Below are 27,372 nucleotides of genomic sequence, written 5' to 3'. Positions count from 1 at the left end.
CAGTGAAATGTCGATTATCCGAACCACTGCTGCTACTCTGAAAAATTACAGTATCTGCTTTTAGTACACTGGTTGTTATGCTGAAATATTATTCTTGCCACTTAATGTATTTGAAGGCCCAGTCATGCCTTCACTGCGCTAGAAACTGTGGTTGCATGGTGTGAGTAAGTCTGAATGCAATTTAAAGAGGATGAAAGACCTCGCTGTGAAAAAAAGACAATCTCACGTGGTTCAAAGAAAAATTCAAGATTACATATTTTAAAAAATAAACATTCCCAAGATTCTCTTATTTGTGTGCAATTACTTGCATTTGTTTATTTCTGTTTATGTAAAAAAAAAAGGTGTGGTTTATAGTTGAAACCATGTAAAACAGCACCCAAACTGGGGTCCGTAGACCAGTTCCAGGGGGTCCATGAAATGGTTGTCGACCCTATAACATATGCATATGTTATACAGGGCACAAAGACGAATCGGAATCACATAGCATTGCAGGGTCCGAAATGCCTTCGTCATGCAGTAGAAGACATTGAACGGGAGGTCGCGTGAACAGCGATCCCGCTGGAAGTCAGCATTTGCGAACCGTTTATGTTGAAGAAACCAAGTAGCAAAAGTCCTCCGGAGTGGATAATCCGCAGGCTCCAATGATTGGACGCGTTGCAGATGGTATGAACTCATTTGGTTTGTTGACAGTATCCTCCATACAGTGGATTGGGAAATACCCAATCGTTGGCCTATCCCTCGAGTACTCATACTCGGATTGCCTTCTGCAAGACCGTAGGACATTCTCCTCATTGTCTGGCGTCCTCGTCGTTTGCTCTCGATTCATGGTACCTCTCGTGAAACAACCAGTTTCACGTAACCTTCTGTGCACACGTGCGAAAATCGTATGAGGAGGAGCATGCCTGTGCGGGAAACGTTCCTGGTACAAGCGCAGAGCGGCACGCCCGTTACAGTCCGCAGCTCCATACACGAGGTGCATGTCGGCCAGTTCAACGTTTGAATACTCGTCCATCGTACTGCCTCGGGAACTGGTTCGCAAATGCTGACTTCCAGCGGGATCGCTGTTCATGCGACCTCCCGTTCAACGTCCTCTACTGCGTGATGAAGGCATTTCGGACCCTGCAATGCTATGTGATTCCGATTCATCTTTGTGCCCCCTACATCTCCTGCAAATTTGCCCCACTGGTAGTGAATCACCCTGTATATAGGGGTCCACAAAGTGTTTTTTTGAAGGGGTTTGTAAACGTTATTGATTTTTGAAAGGGTCCGTAGATCTCAGTAGTTTGGGAACCACTGATGTAAAACAAGTAGATAAGTTCAAAATAAATATAATATACATTGTTTCTTCAAAGCGTTTTGGTTATTATTTATAACCATTTCCTAACTCGATTATTTTTTATAATACTTCACATTTAAAAATACCTTGCGTACAATAATTTAACTGTAGGCCTAATTAGACTTTGTTACGTATAAACTGGGTATTCTCATGTATGTTTGATTATCTGAACCATTTGATTAACTGAACCAACCTTGGTCCCGATTAGTTCACATAATCGACATTCTACTGTATTGTTATTTTTCTCATACATGTTTTAATTGACAAAAGCATAACCAAAAAAAGAATGAAATAAAAGACAATACAGTAAACCCCCGCTATTCGCTGGGGTTATGTTCCTGAGAAATGTTGCGAATACTGAGTTATGGCTCCCATAGTAATAAAGGGGTTCCATTCCAAAGTATGAAATATATAAGAAAAACTAGTCTAAAATTTTGTCTCTGTATGTATTATATGTACCTTCATAATATGACTAGGTACATAGTGAAATGCAAGCATATAGCATTGAAATGAAAATAAGACACAATTTAATATTAAATGTAATATTTATTAGAAATTTCAAACAAATCTTTCAAACCAGCGTCTTTGCTAGCTAAAAAAACTTATCCCGCCCGTGCTATCACCAGTTTCGCTAAAGTGTTGATAAAGGAGTTTTGCATTTTCACAAATGATGAGTGAACTTAAGGGAATTTTATTTTGAGTTCGGTCTTCTATCCACAGATTTAAAGCCTTTTCCATTTTTTCTAATTTAACATCACGAGTTACAGAGCAAATTTTTGAAGCAATTAGCGCGTTTTCACGGACACTACGGCGGATTTTTTCTTCCGATTTTTTGATTGATTGTACGGTTGACTCATTGATTTTATAATGTTTTACCACTGAGGAGACGCGTTCACCATTAGAAATTTTGTCTAATAACTCAATTTTATTCGCTAATGTCATCACCTTCTTTCATATTTTCCCATTTCTCTTATTATTCGTAACCATATTTTTGTACGGTTAGAAAGAACTTGTCCACAATAAAATCACTTTCTTCCATTAACACACTCAAAAAAGTCTGTTTTACACTGCAAAACGGTAGATTTATCACTTTTGTAAGCATATAAATTAAAAGCAAACGACGAAACCTTCCATGACAAGCGCATAACACATACTGAACAAGGATTAGCAAGAAACATCCACGCTTGCGATTTTGTCACCCCCTCTCCTCCCCCACCCACTGAGCGTTTTGACCGAGAAAGATAATTTTAGCCACGCCCATGTTTTTTTATGGCGGAAGATATTCACGGCGCTTAAAAATTCACATTTTTTTAGGTTTCATTTCATATTAAATCAGCGACCACGAATACGCGAAATCGCGAATACAGATACCGCGAAAGTGGGGGTTTAGTGTATTTCAGAGATAAAGGTATTAAAATAAAATCCTTCATAACAAAAATTGAACTTTTAGCTTACAGAACAAATTTAATATAAAATGATAAAATTCTCTTATATTTTAAATATTGAAACATCAGTGAGAGTTCTGTTGCTGCACCATTGATGACAGGTACTTTGCATCAGGCTTATACTTGGTAAATTTTAGAGCTATGCATGCAGCACTCCGTAAGACTACTCCTGTGAATAGACTTAACAAAGTTCATCACTGAGAACAATGACTCACAACAATACATTGATGAGAAAAGTGTTAGTTGCCAGATTTTTTAAACAGACAAAAGTTTCAGGAATGGAAGTCTAAACTTTTACTACCTCATTTACTGCAGTTTTATTTGCTAATCCCATCACTAATTGTTCCCTTTTAGTATTTTCTAAACCAGCTGTGAGATCGATAAATTTTTGCCTCCAAATTGAGCTGCTCTGAAAATCAATCAATTGCATCTCAAAATCATCCAGGTCAATCCACTGAAACATTTTCAGGTTTAGTTCGGCTAGTTTTACACTGTCGGCAAACTTAGTGAATTTTAAAGTTTCTTCCAATTCTGTGAACTTGACAAACCTTGAAGAAAACTGTTTGATAGTTGACTCAATGACATTCAGACAGCATTTGAAGGCTCTGACGGTCTGTTTTCTCATCAGTATCAAGATCAGTGATGTATCTTTTTAGGTTTGGGAAATATTTCAAATTGTCACTGTCAACATCACATTTAAAAACTTCCAGCTTAATTTCAAATGCCTTTACGTTATCGAACATTACATCAGGAGTCATTTAAATGTGAAAATCTGTAAAGAACATCAGTTGGAGTGCAGGCTGGTTCAGAAACAGATCGCTGCATGAATACAGCTATTTACTGAATAGTGTAATATCACTATATACCTGGCAGAGAGAAGAGGTGTGTGCGGATCACAACTCAAAATAGATTCCTGGAGTGATGTTCGAGATTTGAAATTTTTTGCGACTCTCTGAATTCTGCATGCTCCTTTGGGCACGCATGCCTTAGGTTCAGCACCCCTGTTATAGGCTCTGTGGAAAAGCCAAATGTGAGTAAAATATTGTCTGTTGTATATTGTGTTTTGTTCTGTTCAAGTGTTGTACAACCTCTTAGTCACAAAGCAGGAAGCATCGATTACCAAGAAAACTGCTTCTGGTCACCATGTAGAGGTGAGCGAACTTCTTCTGTAATCTGACATCCTGAAGTAGGATGAAATCTTGCCCTACTGGAGCAAAGGGAGGAAATGCAGTAACAATGGAGGGGGGGGGGTTCTAGCAGTTCCTGTACCCCTGGGGATTGAAACAAATGGTAAAAAGAGAGAAGAACGAGAACCATAAGTGTTCTGATATTGTCCACTTCTCTCTTTTTTTTTTTTTTCTTTTTTAACGGTTATCTAGTACAATAAAAATGACCTGAAATAGAAAATAGAGATATACAACTTATACAGATCACATATAATACAATAAAGATTCTATTCTATATGTTATTTAAATAACTAACTTAAACTATAAAGTTAGGAATTCAAAATTAATAAATCTGTGGACAATTGTGCAAACAAATACAAAACATTCTTTACAGTTATTGCCTGACATTATCAAAGGTAATATTGATACAAATTATTGATTTACATTTGGAATGGAGAGGATTTACATTAGTAATATAAACAAACATTTTTAACAACCAAAAACATGATAAGATAGATTACTTATTACTTACTTATTGTCTTGGCACATTCCCTCTCTTACTCCGGTCTTCAGCGCCTCCGTAGCCAGGTGGGCAGGAGCAGCAGTGCGTAGCACATGCTTCTTGATTAGACCGGGGTTCAAGCCTGTGACCATCAAATACGGAGGATGTGGAAAGGTCAGGGAATGACCACCGTCATATCCCCAGAGCAATATGGCCTTAGTTGCATAAATATTTTACATATCACCTGAGTTTGGCGCATTATAGCCTTAGGTGCTAATGCGCCAATAAAAACCAAACAAACAAACAAACAAAACAGCCTTAGTTGCTGATGCTCCTAAAAACCAAATAACTAACAAACAATAACTCCGGTCTTCAGCACAGCGGCTAGCAGACCATAACTGGCTAGTACTTACTGACAGATTCCTGCCAAAGTAAATGCTACCCTCACTGCAAGCGATCAGCAGCAACCTCCAAGGAGTGATCAACAACAAAAAAAAAAAAAAAAGCACAGGAAGGGAATCCTCACTGAACTCAAAATTTAGAACTGTGTTGCCTTCAGGTAGTCTGGATATATATTGTGTAATGTATCTATCAGTTACTGAAGTTGTCTCAGCTCTACAAACTCGATGCCAACCTTCACAAGTCTGCGTACCACAAGTGCTTTGAAAAGCAAGTGTTACCATCGTAATTCCACAGTCGTGTTAGTGATGTCTTGTCAGTTTTTTTCCAGACTCGCAAACCTCGCTGGATTACAGCTCTTGGAATATGAAGATGCGTGGTGATGCCAACGATTTAACAAGCTCTAATATATATACTTTATTAAACAACAAGTGTATTTCAACCTGAAGAGACAGTCTTTTTCATTCATTCAAGCAATGAATGATTGAATGACTGTCTTTTTCATTCATTGCTTGTTTTTTAATCCCCTTTCTTCTGGTTAAATATTATCTGCTTTTTATATTATGTTTGTAAATAACCTTTAACTTTTCATTTATAATTTAAATTCAATGATCCCGGAATGTGTAAGCCTGTGGGCGTGACAAGTAGGTTGCAACATAAACTGTGTTTCGTACATCTTATTATTATTATTGTTGTGGCAATAAAGATTCTCTTATTATTTTACATAATCCAAATAGCTTGACAATAGTTAAAATTTTATATTAATTGTAATTAAGATTGTTGAGCATGGAAGAAACAAGGATGAGAAAGAAATTCTTTCCAAACCTGGAGAAATAATACCTGTTACTGCAAAAAGTTCTTCCTATAATTGTTATTAACTCGGAAGTGGAATAGTAGAATTGGAATTTGGGGAGTACAATGTGTACCGAAAGGCTAGAAAGGGAGGAGGGGGTTGTGCTGTTGGAATACCAGAGACATGGTGTCACACTGATATAAGCAGTGAAGAATGGGAATTTGGGGAGTACAATGTTTACAGAAAGGACAGACAGGTCAGGAAGGGAGGAGGGGGTATGCTGTTAGTTAAGAAACACACAAAATCTAAGGAAGTGCATCCAGTTAACATGTGGACAGTGCAGTGTTGAGTCAGTTTGGTGTGACATAAGCACTGGGAAAGCAAAATTGAGAGTAGGAGTGTGTTATGGGCCCAATGATTCTGATGAATGCAGTGAACTGTTGTACAGAGAAATAGAGTGGGCTAGTAAATCATTTTGTCTTGTAATGGGGGATTTTAACTTCTTAGATACAGACTGGAACTTGTGGGTTGGTCATTCACACACTAGCTAGACTTTTGTGATTTATTACATGATTGTTTTTTACAGCAGCATGTTCAGGAGGCAACTAAAGGGAGTAATACTCTTGATCTGATTAACAGCAGTGATTCTTCATGCATTAAGAATCTGCAGATAAAGGAACCACTAGGTGGCAGTGATCACATTATATTGATCTGGGATTTACTTAAATATGTAACTACATCAAGGGTAAAGAGAAGGGTTTTTGCTTTTGCAAAGTTGACTACAATGATCTCAAACAGGTTTTAAATTCTATACAGTGAGACCAACTGATGTTATTAAAACCAGCAAATTCTAAATGGGAAGTATTCGTGGAATTAACCATAGAAACTATTAGGCTTTTCATATCAAATAAGAAATACTGTTCAAGGTTTTTGGCCTAAATGGATGTCAGAGTAACTGATGAGACTCGTGACAGAGTGGAAAAATGCATGAGGTGCATAAATTTTTTTTTTTTTTTTTTTTTTTTTTATGGCTGATGCTGTATAATTATGCTTTCTTGCATCATATACCACTACTGAAAACAATAATAATATCTTTAGTACCTTAACTAAATTCTGCACCCACTTATTTCAGCTGTTTGTTAGAAATACTCCTTAACTGCAACTTGGAATTGTCATCAGACTTCATATTCCAGCAACTTATGTGGTGTACTTCAGAAAATTCTTACAATCAGCTTGAAACTGCACATTGACGTGACTTCCTACGAAATGCACTCAGTATGGTGGACTTTCTGTTACATGCCTATACCTTTCATGTATAGGCATTTATAGGGGGCTTAGAGGGGAACAGGTATCCTGTATGTTATCAGGCACTCAGTCTAAAACACTGATGGATCCAATATCTTTCTAATGCACAAGATTTAGGAGAAGTCCGGTTGGCCTGCCGACCTAAAATCCACTCATGCACACCTTCTCGATGGTAAGCCCTGTTACGTCACTTAGGTGGCAACGAACATGTAGAGTGGTTCTCTTCAAGACACCTGGTCAGCGTGAAGAGGAAAAGACCAAACCCTCCAGCATATGACAGCACGACAAAGCAAATGGCCCTCACTCCCCAGCGGCTTTCACTCTCCCTCTTACGGCAGCGAGAGGATCAGAGTGGAAGCAGAGGGTGCTAAGAATCTCTGGGTACAACCAGGCTGCCATGCACAGAAACTGAACTTGGCCTGTTACAACGTAAGATCACTCATCAGTGAAGACAGGATATTAGAGCCGGAAAAGGAATTAGAAAATGTGAATTGGAATATCATCGGATTGGCTGAAACAAGAAGAAGAAATGAATCACTTATAAGTTTATCAAGTGGAAATGTGGTGTACACCAATGGAAACAATAAAAGGAGTGAAGGTGGAGTTGGTTTTCTGGTCCATAAAGATTTAAAAAGCAACATTTTGGAATTCAAAAGTACATCACTAAGGGTGTCAAGACTAATACTCAGGATTTCTAAGAGGTACAAACCTCTTAGAAATAAGAGGTTTGTACCTCTTAGAAATATACTAATTTACGCACCAACATCGAGCCATGATGAAGAAGAGGTTGAAGAAATGTACACCGAAATTGAGAGTCTTCTAGATGAGCAGAAAACCCACTACACTATTATTATGGGGGAATTCAATGCTAAGGTTGGAAAAAGGCAAAACAGCGCAGAAAGAGGAACTATAGGAAATTTTGGAATTGGTGAAAGAAATAAAAGAGGTGAAAGACTTTTGGAATTTGCAGAATCTCAAGGACTGTCAGTAATGAACACTTTTTTCAAGAAAAGGGTGAACAGAAAGTGGACATGGAAGAGTCCAAATGGATTAACGACTAATGAAATCGACTTCATCCTCACTAACAGAAGATATATTGTGAATGATGTTACCGTCCTGAATAAGGTAAATGTTGGAAGTGTTCACAGAATGGTAAGATGTACACTTGATATAGATGTAGGAAAGGAAAGGAAAAAACTGACTCGAGTAAATAATACAAAGGTCTTTGAGATAACAGAGGAGGAGAAAAAGCAGTATGTAATGGAACTTAAGAACAAGTTTGACCTTCTGCAGACTGCTCAGGACCAAGATATCGACGAGGAATATTACAACTTTCTGAAAGTGATAAAGCCCAAGAAACCTATAGGGAAAAAGAAATCCAAAGAAGAAAAAATTAGTCAAGAAACGACACTTGTCATGATGAACTGAAGACGACAAATGAAGAGCAAGAAAAACACTGACAGGGAGAAAATTGAGTATACTGAGTTATGCAAAGCCATTAGAAAGAGACTCAGAGAGGACATAAGAAGATTTAACACAAGAAAAGTAGAACAAGCATTAAGGGAAAACAAAGGATTTAAATCAACAGCCATGAGCAGTAATACAGAAAGACAAATGATACTAAAACTGAAGAATAGCGATGGTGTACTTATAAACAGCAGAGAAGGCATAATTCAAATAGCAGAAGACTACTATAGAGAATTATACAAGGAGCGAGGGAATGATACCAGCAGTGGGGAAGATGGATTGAAAAGTAGCAACACATACGACATACCCGATATTCTTCCTGATGAGGTAGACATGCATTGAAGAAAATGAAGAATCGGAAAGCCCCGGGGGAAGATGAAGTTACTGTAGAGTTGTTAAAATTGGGAGTTAAAACTGGCAAGGATCTTCACAAAGTTCATTAGAAAAGGCGTGACACCTAAGCAGTGGAATAATGCAATCATAGTTTTGCTGCATAAGAAAGGAGATAAATTGGAAATTATAGACCAATTAGCTTGTTATCACACATCTACAAGTTGTTCACAAGGGTCATTACTAACAGATTAGAAAGAATACTTGATGAGAATCAACCAAAAGAGCAAGCTGGCTTTAGCACAGGATTCTCAACTGTGGATCACCTTCACGTAATATCACAGCTAGTGGAGAAAGCAAATGAATATAAAACACCATTATGCCTGGCATTTGTGGATTATGAAAAGGCATTTGACTCCATACAGCATAAGGCAATGTTTCGGGTACTGGAAAGACAAGGCATAGATACCCCGCAATATTATGATTTTGAAGAAAATATATGAGAATGCTACCTCCTTTATTAGACTAGACAAAGAGAGTAGGAAATTTAAAATCGAGAAAGGAGTTCAACAAGGAGACACAATATCTCCGAAGCTGTTTACTGCTGCTCTTGAGGAAGCTTTCAGAAGATTAGATTGGTCGCAGAAAAGAGTCAATGTGAACGGAGAGCACCTAAACCATTTACGATTTGCAGATGACATTGTGGTCATAAGCCACGATCCCAAAGAATTAGAGGAAAATCTTAATCAGTTATGCACAGTTAGTAAGGATTTTGGACTAAAGATGAATATGGCTAAAACAAAACTAATGATGAACAAGTATGCCACAGAAAGGGCAATAATGATTGAAGGAGCAGTAATTGAAAAGGTGGGGTCATATACTTATCTGGGACAAGTTATTAGCTGTAATAATGATAAATGGCTGGAAGTCAAGAGAAGAATAAATTTTGGATGGATAGCATTCAGGAAATATATCTTCCTGGGATATTGCTCTTCACATACTGAAGGGCAATATCCCAGTTTGTCTGAAACATGAAATAATGAACCAATGTATACTCCCCACCATGACTTATGGAAGTGTAACTTGGGCACTCACCAAAAGAATGGAAGAGAAGCTGAGAACTATACAGCGAAGAATGGAACGAATTATATTGGGAATCAGACTGTTACATAAGAAGAGAAAAACATGGATTAGGCAGCAAATTCAAGTAAAGGGTGTCAAGACTAATACTCAGGATTTCTAAGAGGTACAAACTAAAGGTTATAATAATTTACGCACCAACATCGAGCCATGATGAAGAAGAGGTTGAAGAAATGTACACCAAAATTGAGAGTCTTCTAGATGAGCAGAAAACCCACTACGCTTATTATTATGGGGGACTTCAATGCTAAAGTTCAAGAACTAAAATGATCTTGGGCAGGACACATAGCTCGAAGACATGATGACAGATGGACTAAGAAAATAACAGAATGGTACCCAAGAGGAGCTAGAAGAAAACCTGTTAGACAAAGGCGGAGATGGATAGATGAAATTCATGAGTTTGTGGGTAGTAAATGGATGGCCAGTGCTCAAAACAGAAGGAACTAGAAAGTTGCTGAAGAGGCCTTCATCCTGCAGTGGATTGAAAATGGCTGATGATGATGATGACCTTTCATGTCCTTGAAACAAATTGTATGACTTAAATTAGAAATTGGACTACCTTTTAACCTGGATTTGTCTTTTACCATGACAAGATAATGAAATTCCATCTTTATTTGATCATCCAACGAGTAATAGAGGATTTGAATTGTGCAGGTGGACATGGATGTAGTACTTCATTCCTGATTAGGTGGGTGTTCACATCCACTTTGCCTCCATTTTGTTTGTAAAATGTGTGTATGTATACTTTTTAAAAGTACTTATAATTTTCATAGACCTTATTATCTTTTTTTTTTTAACCCCCCTGAACCCTTGCGTCAGAGTGGTTGTAACAGCAAAGGTCAACAGCTATACAGGATATTAAGATTAAAATGGCCTACCTTTTTGTGGCAAAGAACATAAACCAGAAATCAGGAGGTGTTGAGTAGCAGCTTCTGTCCACCTGGACTAATTGGCTAATCACTCAACACAAACAACATACCATATCACTACACTGTGATACATGCATATCACTATGCTGATTGACTTATACATGGTGAGTTTGTCTTCATTAGGCCAGAACCATATACAATATAAAAATAAATAAATAAATATCCTTCATATACACATTGTACTTCCGAAATCAATTCCCTTATGTCTGAGTGGCACCGTGTTTTCAATATCCTTACTGTGTCTTCTTCTGAATGACTTAACCTGTACTTCAAATTGATCAATTTTTTTTTTTTACTATACTCCTAGTGTATATATCCCTAAGTTGATTTGTACTACTCTGCTCTTCTTTATTCTCTGAACCCCGAGTGCCAAGTGATAGTTTCCAAGAGATTTTCTAGGGTGAGTACTAGCTTCTCAAAACTTTTTCTCCACTTGCACCTTACTGCTGACTGCTGGCATCATCACTGCTATCCCTGCTAGCAACTTACCGTTCTTCTGATCACTTTCTTACTGATTGGCACCACTCCTTCCTCAATGTTCCAGGGCTGGTAACCCGGGGAAAAACCAACCATCCTTTGCCAATAGTAAACAGTATTTGTCATCTCAGTCTAATATTTGACAACAAGATAAACTTCCAAGAGCATGTTAAACATCTACAGAATACTTACACAAAGAAAATGAATTATATAATAAATACACCATAGCTTACCCATAAGTTTAATTACATAAGTAGTGTAAAGGCATGACTTGATTTTATCTCATATTGTTGCTTCCTTCAGACTTTGAAGGCTAAATGCACAAGGCATTTAGTCTTCAAAAAAGAAAGTGAATATACTCTGGGTCATTTCCAGGACAATATGGGAAGCAGATTGTTATATCCTGCTCCACTTATATAGGTCGCTAATTAGGTCTCATCTACACTAATGGAGCACCTGAGTATGATTCTGCTAGGAAGAGTACCTTGACATATCTCTCCCCTATCCACCCTTCTGCACTTAGGATTGCCCTTGGTGCATACAGAATGTCTCCACTTAACTCTTTATGAATCTCCACTTGGTATCAGAAGAAAGAAGTTACTGCTTAACTATGCAGCTTAAATTAAAATTCTCCCAACCGATTTATTTGGCCACTGCTACAAGGTCTGGAATTATCAACCCTTACAGAAACAAACCTAGAGTAAATCAACTTACTGGCATCAGATTACAGATACACAATGCTAGAATGTTCACTTCCATAAAAATCTCGGATACCTCATAGACTCACATTCCCCATGGATTACCTATACACTTTGTGATGATTGCCTTCAGCAGTGGGGAAAAGATGATCTAGCAAATGTAAACATCCAACAACTACATCTTGTTCACACATAAAATTATTCCCACTTTATTAAGACCTACACCGATGGTTCAAAGTCTGGAAATAAAGTGTGTGCAGCAGTTATACTGCTGAGATACATGTCATTAAGCAAGCTAAATGACATGATAAATAAATTCATTAACCTAAAAAATATTAGATGCCTGTCAAACAACAAAAGCATAATATATGTACTGACTCACAGTGTGCTATCTTAGCTTTGATTTTTTAATTTGATTCTTCAATTAATTTTTCTTAAAACATAAGACAAAATAACTCCAGGGGCTCATTGGCACACCCAGAAAGAGAGAGAGAGATTCCTCTCTCAGGGTAACTTGGGAAATTTTTTTTTTTTTTTTGGCTGGTGCAGCATAAGCCTCAGGCTTCCTTGCACCATACGGCTAATAATAATAATAATAATAAAGCTGATACATTACCCTTAGAATCAGCAGATAGTTATCTTCTGCTGATTCCCAGGCCATTCTGGAATTCAGGAAATGAATGCACTGATCATGCCGCAAAACATCATTCCAGCAAAACCTTAATGAATTTTTTAGTCCCGTATACTGATTACTGATGCTTCGTACAGAAAATATTCATTTTCCTTAGAAGCAGTGGACACTTCTATGGAAAATGCAAACAAATAACAAGCTATTTCAATTGAAGCCTGAACCACAATTGGACCTCTAGCTTCTATAAAAATTGAAAAGAGGAAGTAACACTCGCTAGAGCTCAAATAAGTCAAACAACCTCACTCTTTCATTTCTGATGCTAATAGGAAATGATCCTCCACACTGTTTGAAACCACTCACAGTAAAGTATATACTTATTGAATATGCCTTGTTCGGCAACACTCGACACTGCATTCAGTTTCCTCTCAGATCTGTAAGAACCTTTGTCACTCTGCCATATCATAGGTAATGCTGTGAATCTCTGAATTTATTTATTTCCTAAAGCAAATTCAACTGTATGACTGCTTCCCTTGCAGTCATCATATGCACTTCAATTACCTTGATGATCTAAGTAGCCCTTGCTGCAGAAAATACCCATAACAAAAAAAGCAAAGAATTTTTTCTTGAATTTGGGAATCAAAATTGCAAGTAATGAGCTTGGTGGGATTCACGTTTATTTACAGAAACTTTCATAATTTTGTTGTTACTGTATTAAGTGGGGGGACCCTGATTCTGTAAATGTATAATACACTTTTGTTTGTATTGTATTTTGTATGTGATTTTATTTTGAGAATGAATAATAATAATATACTAGCAGGCCCTCACCCACTCGCATGCACGCTTTTCTACAAAAAATATAGAGGTATACGGAGTAAGTCAAATCTTTTCTACGTAAAAGACACACCTGTCGATGCGTACTGATCGATTTCTAATCAGGAAATGACCTATGTAATTATTTACCTGTACATTTGTAGTGCTTGGCATTCTCAAGGTCGAATAAATATCACCATGTAATTTTTTACCTGCATTTACATATTACTTAGGAAAGGACCTTTTGCTGCGGGTTCCATAATACATGAGAAATATTTTTGCATCACAAAGAGCAGGGCTAAAATATTTAACTGAAATATTCACAAACTATACAAATATTTAAAATATTTACAAAATACTAAACTGTTTACAAATACTATAGACAATATTCATTAATTTACAAAAACATTACAATGGACCATCAAATGTTTGACTGGGAAACACATGCATGATGTTGGTGAACGTAAGGCAGGCAGATGTCAATAATTAATTGCATCGTTGCGACGTAGTAATGAATTGTCTTGCCCTCTTCTCCCATTGGCTCGAATAAATATCACTAGGAGGAAAACTTTTTAATGTATAGAGAGATAAGAATAATTACATTCGTTATGCAACATTAATCAATCAATATTAAAAATTTCAAAATACGAAATCATGTAATATAGTCAAAAAGGAACTAGAGTCAAAAAATAATTATCATATCCTTAGATATCAGTAAAGCGGGCTCGCATCTGGTGAGTATTGACTTGGAAAACCCATGGTCCGAGCTAGATATCATCATTCTTCTCTTTCTTGCTTTCTTGGTGATTCCCTTCTGCTTCCCCCCTTTTCCCTTTTCTTACTATTGAATACACCATGAATTGTCAAACTAATACAGTAAGCTTATCTGCAAAAATATCTAAACCTCCCAAACACTTCCATGTTCATTTCACAAATATACATGGTCTCAATTCTAATCTCAATGATCCCATTTCCACTTGCAGTCTGCCAAACCCCATGTACTTTTTCTAACAGATTCTCAGTTATCGGTTCCAATATTTCCTTTCAGAGACTTGGTAATTTGGAATCTCCTCTTTTCAACCTTCTCTGCCTTAAATTTTCTCTACTTCATTCTGTAAAATTTATCTGTTGTCTTTACCATTCTCCCAACTCCACTAATCGCTTGGAGCTCTTTGACTTCCTCTCTTTGCAACTTGACTTTCTCCAATTCAACTTTCCTAACAGTGAGGTAATTTTCCTTGGTGATTTTAATGTTCACAACCCAGCTGGCTTCCGTTTTTCTAGTCACACCGACCCAGCTGGTCGAGATGCAGAGGCTTTTGCAATTACTAATGACCTTGCATAAATTGTTCATTTACCTACAAGGATACCGGACAATCCTAACCATACAGCAAACACGATTGATCTTTTTCTCACAAACAACCCTTCTTCAACACGGTCGAAGTGAGTGGTCCTTTAGGCACCTCAGATCACAACTTGGTGATTGTCTCTTCTCCAATGGAGCCTTTATCTCATAGCTATTTCCAACCTCATATTGTTTGGTATTACGAGAATGTAAAATGGGATGACCTGCGAGATTTCTTTTCCTTGGTCGGATTACTGTTTCAAAACTTCTAATGTCAACGTTTGATCAGATCATGTCAGTGAAATTATTCTTGTAGGAATGGAATCCTTTATTCCACACTCCACTTTAAAATCTTGTTCTTTATTTAAACCTTGGTTTTCCAATAAATGTGCTAAAGCTGTTCAAGAGAAGAAGGTTGCATATTATAATTGGCTTGTTTCCAATTCTTCAGTTTCATTTTCTACCTACACCAAAGCTCAGAACAATTGTAAAGCAATTATTAATCAGTCCAAACTAGATTTTGAACAGACTAAGAGTAGAAAACTTGCTTCTTGCCCTAATGGTAGCCGAGCATTCTGGTCTCTTGCCAAAGCTATTGGCCGCAACTTTTGCCCACCTCTGCTCCCACCTGTGTCAAAACCAGGTGATTCTGTTGTCACTTCAGCCAAGCATAAAGCTGACCTGCTAGCATCCCATTTTTCTTCCAACTCATGTATTAATGATCTTGTAAAATGCCTCCTGTGCTCTTCCGTCAAAAGGATGTCAGAAGGATTTTGAAGAATCTTGATGCATAGAAAGCTCCAGGTCCTGTTGCTCCAGGTTCACAAAACCTGTGCTCCTGAACTTCTGTTCTTTGACACCTTTTTTCACTTTGTTCCAAAGGTTTTCCTTCTGCTTGGAAATTTGCTCATATCCATCCAGTTCCTAAAAAGGGTGACAAATCCCTCCCATCCAGTTATCGTGCTATTGCAATTACTTCTACTCTTTCTAAAGTAATGGAGAAATCAATTAACCGCCAACTCTTAAAATACCTTGAAACCTTCCGTCTGATCAACGATCGCCAGTATGGATTCTGTCAGTGTCGATCCACTGGTGATATTCTGGCTTATGTTACTAATATCTGGACATATTCAAAGGAAAAGTTTGGTGAAACACAAGCAGTTGCTTTTGATAACTAAAATGCTTTTGATCGTGTTTTGCATAAAGGTCTTCTAAACAAGCTTCCATCTTATGATTTTCCAACTGTTTTTTGTAATTGGTTATCCAGTTTTCTCTTTGATTGCTCACTGAGGGTAATGGTAGATGGCTCTCTGTCTTCTAACTTCTCCACTAATGCTGGTGTCCCCCCAAGGTTCAGTTCTTTCCCCCACTCTTTTTCTCTTGTATATTAATGACCTTCTTCCATTGACTGTAAATCCTATTCATAGTTTTGCCGATGATAGCACATTGCATTCCACTTTCCTTTTTGAGAAACCTTGCCCTGCTCGATCAGCTTCAATGTCTCGAATATCCGCTACCAATTCCTTAAATGCCAATCTCCAGGTAATTATCCAGTGGAGCAAAGACAACTTAGTTGATTTCAACACTTCTAAAACTCAGTCTTGTCTTATATCTCGCAAAAAGGTTTCTTCTGATCCTATGCTTGTCTTTGGTGACACTCCGATTTCTAGGCAAAATGATATATCTCCTTTGGGGATTACCTTGACATCTAATCTCTCTTGGCACAAGCACATTACAAATATTGCTTCTTCTGCATCTAAAAAACTCGGTTTTCTCTTTCTTTTCTCAGCATTACTTTTTCTTCCAAACAGCTGTTCACTCTGTACCAATCGCAAATCCAACCTACCATGGAATATTGTTCCCACATCTGGGATGGTGCTCCCTAAACCTCTATCATGCTTCTAGATTCCATTCAGAAGAGGGCAGTTAGGTTAATTAATGACTCCTCTCTAAAAAGTGTTAGGTGGGTCGGAAAACTGCTAACTTGGGGGGAGACAAAGACCAATAGATTGACAGTAGCCACTGGCAGAGGTGAAAGAGATTCTTGCACTGCTTCTATTAGAATGAGCAGAAGCCTGAAAAACAAGATGCATGGTATTTCAGAGACTGCTGGGAGCCATTGCGGTACAAGTAAACACATGGGTTGTGTTAGGGTAGCTAAGAATAGAAACAGGTGCAGGTATACTTGCGTGTACACCAATGCTAGGAGTTTAGTAAATAAATTTGATGAATTTGAGGTATTGCTCAAAACATCAAAGGCAGATATTGTTGGGATATCAGAGACGTGGTGTCACACAGATAAAAGGGATGCAGAACTGCAAATTTGGGGAGTACAACGTCTACAGAAAGGATAGACAGGATAGGAAGGGGGGAGGGATTATGCTATTAGTTAAGAAACACATAAAAACCAAGGAAGTGAAGCCAGTCGACATCGCTGGACAGTGCAGTGTTGAGTCAGTTTGGTGTGACATAAGCATTGGGAGATCAAAATTGAGAGTAGGAGTGTGCTATAGGCCTAATGACTCTGATGAGTATAATAAGGAACTGTACAGGGAAATAGAGTGGGCCAGTAAATCAGAGAGTCTTATAATGGGAGATTTTAATTTCCCAGATATTGACTGGAATTTGGGGGCTGGTTACTCACACACTAGCAGGGCTTTTGTGGATTTATTGGATGATTGTTTTCTACATCAGCATGTTCGGGAGGCAACTAGAGGGAGTAATACTCTTGATTTGATTATCAGCAGTGATTCTTCATGCATTAAGAATCTGCAGATAAATGAACCACTAGGTGGCAGTGATCACAGTGTGCTGAAGTGGGATTTACTGAAAGAGGTAACTACCATTAGGGGTAAAGGGAAGGGTTATTGCTTCCGTAAAGGCGACTACGATGGACTGAGACAGTATTTAAATTCTATACAGTGGGACCAACTGATGATGTTACCAAGAGCAAATTCAAAATGGGAAGCATTCAAAGAACTTATCTTGGAAGCTACTAGGCTTTACATACCAACTAAGAAATATTGTTCAAGGTTTAGGCCAAAACGGATGTCAGATGAACTAATGAGGCATATGGCAGAGAAGAAAAATGCATGGGATACTTACAAATTAACACATGACACAGAAGCCTATGATAGATACAAGTTGATATGCAACCAAGTTACAAAGGAGGTTAGGCAGGCGATGGCAGATTACGAGAAATCCTTGGCAAGGGATGCTAAGAAAAACAGCAAAGAGTTCTTTACTTATGTAAACTCTAGAAGGAAGGGGATGAATCAGATTGGTCCACTTGATATTGATGGGTGAACTGTTGATGATCCTGCTCAGGTAGCTAACAAACTAAATGAATATTTTGCATCGACATTCACACATGAGGAGTTATTCAGCAAGGGGAATGCCAGAGGTGTATTCAACTCTAGCAGTAAGCTACAGAATCTTGAAATAACTGGGAGTAAAGTGGAGGAGAAACTGTTGAAGATAAACACAAGAAAGGCACCCGGGGTGGATGGGATCTATCCAGTTATATTAAAGGAGGCAGCAAAGGAAGTAAGCAAACCCTTAGCCATAATTATGAGAGCTTCCTTGGACTCAGGGGAGGTACCCATAGACTGGAAATGTGCAAATGTGACCCCAATTCACAAAGGAGGATCAAAGGCTGACACAAGTAATTATAGACCTGTGAGCTTAACTTCTGTTCCAGGAAAATTAATGGAGGCACTGGTTAAAGAAGCACTGCAGGATCATTTAGACAAGACTTCAGTTATAGCTCAGACACAGCATGGTTTTGTTAAGGGGAAGTCTTGCCTGACCAACTTGATTGGATACTATGATGCAGTCACAAAAGAACTGGATGCAGGGAATAACTTTGATATTATATACTTGGATCTTAGAAAGGCTTTTGATACTGTTGCACATGGAAGACTGCTACACAAATTGGAGCAGTGTGACATTGGAGGCAAATTGCTGCTATGGATAAAGGGGTGGTTGAGGGGGAGAAGACAGAGAGTGGTAATCAATGGACACTGCTCATCGTGGACTAATGTTATTAGTGGAGTCCCTCAGGGCTCAGTGTTGTGTCCATTATTGTTTTCTGTATTTATAAATGATATTGATGATGGTATATCAAGCTTAATGTCCAAGTTTGCAGACGATACAAAGGTAGGCAGGGTTGTCAAAGACACTACTGACACTATGCTGCTGCAACAGGATCTGGAAAGGTTGAGCAGATGGGCTGAGAGGTGGCAAATGAAGTTTAACATTGACAAATGTCAAGTACTACACATGGGAAACAGCAACCCCAGAGCAACGTATCAACTCTGTGGTACTACACTGACAGTGGTAGAGAATGAAAGGGACTTGGGGGTGATTGTGCAGGCAGATATGAAGTTCTCTGAGCAGTGCAGACGGGCTGCAAGAGTAGCTCATGGAGTATTGTCAATGATATACAGGAATTTTTCCAGCAGGGATAAGGAGGTGATTATTCCATTGTATAAGGCAATGGTCAGACCACACCTAGAGTACTGTATACAGGTCTGGAGGCCTCATTTCAAGAAGGATGTGGAGCCTGCTGGAACGAGTACAGAGAAGGGCAACAAGATTAGTGAATGGAACAAAGGGGTGCTCTTACGAAGAAAGGCTTAAGTTTTGCAAATTACAGTGTCTGGAGACTAGGCACCAGCGAGGTGATCTGATAGAGGTGTATAAAGCCTTGAATGGTTTAAGCATGCTCAATGCTAATGGGATTCTTCCTCTAGCTCAGAAAAATCACCTGAGAGGGCACAAATTCAAATTGAGGAAAGACAGATGTAGGATAGCCGTGCGGAAATTTGCCTTTAGCCAGCGGGTGGTTGGTTGGTGGAACAGACTGCCATCCCTTGTGGTGGAGGTTGATAGCCTAAATAAGTTTAAGGCTCAGCTGGACAGGTATTTTGAACAAACAGAGGGGTGAAGTGGAAGTGGGTTTTTTTTTTTTTTTTTTAATTTTATTTTATTTTTTTTTTTTTTTTGGCTGATGCTGCATAAGCTTGCTTTCTTGCATCAAATGCCTCTACTAATGCTGATGCTAATGCTAACAGAGTCTCTCCCCTCACTTTCTCATAGGCGTACTGTTTCTGCTGCATGCCTCTTCTACAGATACTTCCATGGGCACTGTTCTTCTGAATTGGCTTCTATAATTCCTGCTCTCTGTTTCAAAACAGTCTGAACATGTGCTGCCACCAGCCAACATCCATTTATTGTCCAACTTCAAACTCACAGAACCAACTTTTATCTTCCTCGTTCATTCCTTTATGCATTTGCCGTTTTCTGGAACAACCTTCCTTCATACGTATTTCCTGAAAATTACAGTCTACAGAAGTTCAAGTCTAATGTCAACAAATATCTTCTTTCATCTTCTCAAACTCCAACGTAAGCACAGTACTAAGTACTATAGGTTCTAATACCTCTCGTGTTTGGGGGTTTCATAAAAAAAAAACACACTCTCTCTCTCTCTCTCTCTCTCTCTCTCTCTCTCTCTCTCTCTCTCAGAGTAATGCAGGAATTTTTTTTGGCTGGTGCAGCGTAAGCCTCAGGCTTCCTTGCACTATGTGGCTAATAATAATAATATTAGACAACCAAGCCTGGTAGGAGGTAACAGGTACGAATTAAAAATTATACACTGAAAAGAGAAAAAAAATTCTATATATAAGAATAGACACTTTGATAAGCAAAGAAGTTGCTAATTCTTGACATTATTGTCAAGGATTAGCAAATAGTAGTACTATTAGTAGTAGTGCATGTGATGCAAGAAAGCAAGTGTATGAGCTTATGCAGCATCAGCCAAAAAAAAAAAAAAAAAAGTCACACCATTCCCTCCAAATGCCTGTCCAGTTCCTCCTTAAATTTATTTAACCTATCAACTTCCACAATGACAGATAGAAGTTTGTTCCAGCAAAAAACCACCCGCTGGCTAAAGGCAAATTTCCGCACATCTATTCTACATCTGTCTTTTCTTAATTTGAATTTATGCCCCCTTAGGTTCGTAATCTGAACAAGTGGAACGATCCCATCAGAATTCAGCGTGCTCAACCCATTCAAGGCCTTATACACCTCAATCAGATCACCACGCAGGTGCCTAGTCTCCAGCCACTGCAATTTGCAGAACTTTAGCCTCTTTTGGTAAGAGGATCCCTTCATTCCCCTCACCAATTTTGTTGCCCTTCTCTGTACACGCGATCGACAACCCTCCTAAAATGAGACCTCCAGACCTGTATGCAGTACTCAATGCGTGGCCTGACCATTGCCTTATACAGAGGGACAATCACCTCCTTTTCCCTGCTAGCAAAATTCCTATATATCATTGACAAAACCCCACGACCTGCCATGGCAGCCTGTTTGCATTGCTCAGAAAACCTCATATATGACTGAATAATTACTCCCAGGTCTTTTTCATTTTCTACCGCCTTAAGTGTAGTACAACACAGTTGGTACTTTTCTCTCGGGTTACATCTACCCATATGCAGTACCTTGCATTTGTCAAGGTTAAACTTCAGTTGCCACTTCTTGGCACACTGCCATTACTGTCATTAACAACCCTGCCAACCTTTGTATCATCTGCAAACTTCGACATTAAGCCTGATATACCTTCATCAATATCATTGATAAATATACAAAACAACAGTGGACCCAACACCGAACCCTGTGGGACTCCACTAATAACATTAGTCTACGAAGAGCAGCACCCATTTATTACCACCCTCTGTCTTTTCCCATTTAACCATCCTTTTATCCATTGTAGCAACTTACCCTTAATATCATTCTGCTCCAAATTGTACAATAGTCTTCCATGCGCAACAGTGTCAAAAGCTTTCTTGAAATCCAAATATATGATATCAAAATTATTTTTTGCATCCAGTTCCTTTGTAACCACATCATAATAACCAAATCAAATTTGTCAGACAAGACTTTGCCTTAACAAATCCATGCTGTGTCTGAATTATTGCTGCAGTCTTGTCTAGATGATCCTGCAATGCATGTTTAACCAGTGACTCCATTATTTTACCCGGAACAGAAGTTAAACTAACTGGTCTATAATTACTCGTGTCACCCTTCGATCCCCCTTTGTGAATTGGGGATTCATTTGCACATCTCCAGTCCGTGGGAACCTCCCCTGAGTCCAAGGATGCTCTCATAATTATGGCTAAGGGTTTGCCTAGTTGTTTTGCCGCCTCCTTTAATATAACTGGATAGATCCCATCCACCAGGTGCTTTTCTTTTCTTTTTTTTTTTTTTTTATGAAAACCCCAAACACAAAAGATATGAAATCCTATAGTACTTAGTACCGTGCATAGGTTGAAGGAGAAGTATGGGGAGAGGGGGATGCCGGAAACTTTGCTCTAGAGACTAAACATGGGTTTCACCACGTCAAGCCTCCAATGAGCAAAGTGGTGGTATTTCACCGGTTGATGAAAGTCATCTACCACCTGCAATATGTGTAACTTCAACAATTTCTCCTCCACTTTGCTCTCAGTTATTACAAAATCATTAAGTACCCTGCTATTGATAACCTTCTGCCATTTTCAAACCTTAATAATTCCTCATGTGTGAATGTAGAGGCAAAATACTCATTCAGTTTGTTTGCTATCTGAGCAAGATCATCAACTTTCGAACCATCGATGTCAAGTGGACCAATCAGATTCATCCCCTTCCTTTTAGAGTTTATATAAGTAAAGAAATCCTTGCTGTTTTTCTTAGCATCTTTTGCCAAAGATTTCTCGTAATCTGCTTCTGCCTGCCTAACCTCCTTTGTGACCTGATTACAGACAACGTATATCTGCCATAGGCTTCTGAGTCGCTTGAAAATTTATATGCATCCCATGCATTTTTCTTCTCTGTTATGAGTCTCATTAGTTCATTTGATAACGATTTAGGCCTAAACCTTGAACAATATTTCTTAACAGGTATGAAACTTTTAGTAGCATCCACAATTAATTCCTTGAATGCTTTCCACTTAGAATTTACTGTTGGTAACATCGTCAGTTGATCCCACTGTACAGAATTTAAAAACTGTCTGAGACCACTGTACTCACCTTTACGGAAGCAGAATCCCTTTGCTTTACCCCTGATGGTAATTAAATCTTTAAGTAAATCCCACATCTGTACACTGTGATCACTGCTGATAACCAGATCAAGAGTATTACTCTCTCTCGTTGTCTCTCGAACATGCTGCTGCTGCGGAAAACAATCATCCAATAAATCCACAAAAGTCTAGGCGCCTCCGTAGCCAGGTGGGCAGAAGCAGCAGTGCGTAGCACACGCTTCTTGATATGACTAGGGTTCGAGCCCGTGACCACCAAATATGGAGGATGGGGATAGGTCAGGAAATGACGACCGCATATCCCCAGAGCAATATGGCCTTAGTTGCTAATGCTCCTAAAAACCAAATAACAAACAAACTAACACAAAAGTGTGACTAGTGTGTGAGTGACCAACCCACAAGTTCCAGTCAATATCTGGGAAGTTAAAATCCCCCATTATAAGACGTTCTGATTTACTAGCCCACTCTTTCTCTGTACAATTTTTCATTGTACTCATTCGAGTCATTAGGCCTATAACACACTCCTACTCTTATTTTTGCTTTTGCAGTGCTTATGTCACACCAAACTGACTGAACAGTGCACTGTTCATCTATATCAACTGGGTGCACTTCTTTTGATTTTGTTTTTCTTAGCAGCATAACACCTCCTCCCTTCCTGTCCTGTCTATCCTTTCTGTACACCTTGTACTCCCTCAATTCCAGTTCTGCATTCCTTATATCTGGGTGACACCACGTCTCTGCTTTCCCAACAATATCTGCCTTTGATGTCTTGACCAACACTTCAAATTTATTTACTATACTTCTAGCATTGGTGTACATGCACCTATTCCTATTCCTAGTTACCCTAACACATCCCATATACCCACCTATTTCACGATGACTGCCATCCATCCCTGAAACCCCCAACACCCCTCGCTCCAGGTCGCTACTTATTCTTATAGAAGTTGTGCAAGAATCACCTTCACCACTGCCTTGATAGCATCAGCAAATATTCTTGCACCCTTTCTGTTTAAGTGTATCCCATCCCTGTAGGAGCAGTCTCTCCTGTTAACAAGTACAGACCACGCTGAAAAAAATTCTATCCCTTGAGCCTTGCACAATCTTTCCAGGGCCGAATTGATCAACAAGGCTCTCATCATATACTCTCTCCTATCGTGTCTGGGCAGAATTGCAGACACTTTCCTGACCTGTACTTGTTAAGTAATTCTGCCAGTCTCCTACTCTTAATATCATCAGTGCCAACGTGTACAACTATATCACCTTTTGTGCCCTTAAACGATGATATCCGCTCTACGTCATCAACCTTTGCCCCTGGCAGACATACCCTGGTCCTGTTCCACCTCTCCTTTTTACAAAGCATGTTCCCCGTTTCCCTGACAATAGTCACCAACAACTACTCGTTCCTTTGGGACCGGCGCATTCTGCCTTGGGGGTTTGCTGCTGTGTCGCACGATGACCAAGTTCAAGCTGTGGTGTTGATGTGGGCAGCTGAGAGCCTGATAGGCCCTCAATTTAGATCCTTCGGGGGCATCGACCCTGTCCTTCAAGCTCTCATATAGGCCCATAACAATGCTGAGTTGTCACCTGATTTCCTTACACTCCTTACATCGCGCACACACACAAAGACATCCCCCATGGCAATATCATTTTCTGTTCCAGAGATTTCGGCAAACAATTCACAAGTTGCACATTTTTTTAGGCTGTGATGCGTTGGCGAATCGCACCCCTCAGTTCTCCCCCCGAGTCACAATACTCCTACGAGTTTGTGCCCGTTGCTTTGCTGCTCTAGTCTTGGGCATGGTATTTTAAATTAATAAGATCAATAAATTTAATTAATTAAATGTCAATACTATGCTATCTAATAGAAACAGTGATGTGTATTACGCTATATAATTATACGTTACAGCTACCTAGTTAACACAATTAAAAAATTGAATTCCTACCACTCTATACAAAAACAATGGCTGCAAGATTCAAAAAAAATAAATGTTTTACATATATTAAGTAGTAATCTACAAAAACTCTTTATCTAAATTAAAAATAAAAATAACCAGCGTAACTAGAACTATAAGACTATGTATAAAGTACAATATAAAATAACAATTAGGTAAATAATAAGTCAAACACTTATTGCTTTTTCGGAGCCTGTAATTCACAGCTGTAATTTTTAAAGAGAGCCAGCGCCCTCTTTAATTAAGTGCATTGTAATAATAAGACATATCTAAGCACTGTTTAATTCAGTTGATTGATAATAATTGAATTACATATGACTGTAATAAACCTTAGTGGTCATGTTCCTGTATGAGAGCGAAGGCACAGGAACAGGAACATATTATATGGCGACATATAATACACCGAAACTGTTTCGTGTATAATTTTCAGTTAATGCTATCATGGGCATTTGATTAATATAAAATCCTGAATTTATAAACATAAAATTATAATAATCATTCCTGTTCACTTGTTGCCATATTAGGTATGTGAGGGCAAATTATTACAAATAATTTTTAAAAAATTATGAATTTTTTAATAATTTTTTTCATTACTGATGGTTTTTATAATAATTTATTTTTGGGGGGTGGGGGTGAGATATTATTGTAACTATTGTAACTTAAATTATTGTAACTATTTTGTCTATGATGTTGTATCCTAATGAAAGATTCCTTTCTTTTATAGTTAAAAGACCTTGAGCTCTCCAAAAATATAGTTAACCATAATGACCAGAGCCCAGATTTTGACAGCTATGAAATTGTAGAATGCTCTTCAAATAAAACTCCTGAAATTCTTGATGTGTTAAAACCCAAAACTGTTCTTTCGAGTGAAATAAATTGTGTTATTACCAAAGCTTCTGGTTCAGAGGAAGATCAACGTGGTATTATTACTAAAGTCCGTTGCATTGAAAAATTAGAAAATGTTAAGAATAGCATATCAAGTGATGAAGTGACCTATACTAGTGAGAAGAGTGAAAATTATAAAAAACAGTATTCTATAGCAAAAATGCTAGAAAGAGAATCTAGTGTCAACAGTGAAACTTCATCAAGTTTTGAGGTTCTAAGCCATGGTCATGAAAATAATAGTAGTAGTAGTAGTAGCGGAGAAAGAATTAGTATTAGCCCTACAGGCTCAGATGATAGCAGCAAAAAGGATGGAGATGGAATTGAAAGCACTGTCAGTAGCGATAATGTTAATTTTGAACATCTTTGTCATGGTCCTCCATATGTCTTGAAAAGAGAGGAAAGCTATGAAACCTTTCCCATTACAGAGGATGGCGAAGTAGAAAGCTCATCTCAAGTTGTTGACATTTCTGTAGCTGATGAGAGGAAAGATAATTTATATTATATTAATAATAAGGAAGATTCTCATGGTGCCATTGTTGAATCCAAAGGCCAAATCGGCCGTCCATCTGAATCAAATACTAAACAATGAACAGACTGGTATATATGCTGTTTGGTAAGCATAGTTCTATATTAGAGACCTATATATGATGTAGAACTTTACAAAGTGTTTATTATTTATTTATTTGTTGTAGCAAATGTCATTATTTTATTTGGATTCGCTCTGGTGTCATCTATGTAATTTTAAATCATCTGAATCTGTTCTTTAACAAAATCTTTGGATTATAACAAAATATGGCACAAATGTCATCAGAGTTTGTGCATCTCTCTTACTGATTTGCCATGAACAAAGCAGAGCTTTTGATTTTACTTATTCACATTTAAAATATTGTTTGGTATAAATACTGCTCCCATGTTCATTAAACATGCATTAATTAAAGTTAGCCAATACTCAAGGAGATTTATAATGCAATGAAATATAGTAGTGTATAATGAATTCTGTTTATAGTAGTTTTTATTATTTATAATAAAAATTATTTATAAATTAATAATTGGTGTGTAAAATATGAACTGTGGAATGCTATATTTGGCCTTCTACTGCTGTGTAAAAGGAAAACCTGGACAATTAACAAAGGCAACAAAACAGATTGGCGTCATTTAAGGTGTGCAGTGCCTGTGAGAAATAACTGGACAAGCAGAGTTGGTAATGAAAGAGTTCTACAAATGTGAAAGTGATAGTGCCATAGATAGAAGATATAGAGGAGAAAATTGTCCTATTGCAGGCACATCTTGAAAGGAAAGAAATGTGATATACTATAAATTATACTGAAGGGAAAGACTAGGATTCAGAGGAAGAGGAATGAAGTAATGGATGGATGACCCAAGAGACTGGACTGGATTGAATGCCAAGAAAATAATTCATAATGTTGGGGAAAGAGAAACTTGGTAGCTGCCACCCTCAGAGCTGAAGATCACCTGAAGAAGAATATGAATTAAACCTTTGCTAGAAGAATTAATTAATGACAATACAGGCATACCCTGCAGGTATGACAGATTAATATCTGGGCCTTTGTCGTAAAGTGGATCACTACATTTTTTTCACTCGCAGATGCACGTGATGCTTGAAAGTCGCACAAAATTAAGCATAGCACTTACCATTAACACTGCAATTAAATATTACTGCAACAACT

At 38.1% G+C, this 27,372-nt stretch overlaps 1 protein-coding gene across 1 annotated transcript in view; it reads left to right on the top strand.

Moving 5' to 3' along the window:
* Window positions 1–26,615, top strand: part of LOC150087103 (uncharacterized) — a 415,820-nt gene extending 389,205 nt beyond the window's left edge. Inside the window, exon 7 of the mRNA XM_090371812.1 lies at window positions 25,524–26,615. Within this exon, the coding sequence (XP_090227938.1) occupies window positions 25,524–26,273 (750 nt within the window). The 3' untranslated portion in view covers window positions 26,274–26,615. The remainder of the gene's footprint in view (window positions 1–25,523) is intronic.
* Window positions 26,616–27,372: the final 757 nt, after the last annotated feature.

The sequence above is a fragment of the Mastigoproctus giganteus genome, chromosome 4 (genome assembly GCF_048544385.1).
Source record: "Mastigoproctus giganteus isolate SK-2022 chromosome 4, ASM4854438v1, whole genome shotgun sequence".
Taxonomy (NCBI): domain Eukaryota; kingdom Metazoa; phylum Arthropoda; class Arachnida; order Uropygi; family Thelyphonidae; genus Mastigoproctus; species Mastigoproctus giganteus.
Note: the sequence above shows the minus strand (reverse complement) of the source record. Positions and strands in the feature narration are given on the sequence as shown.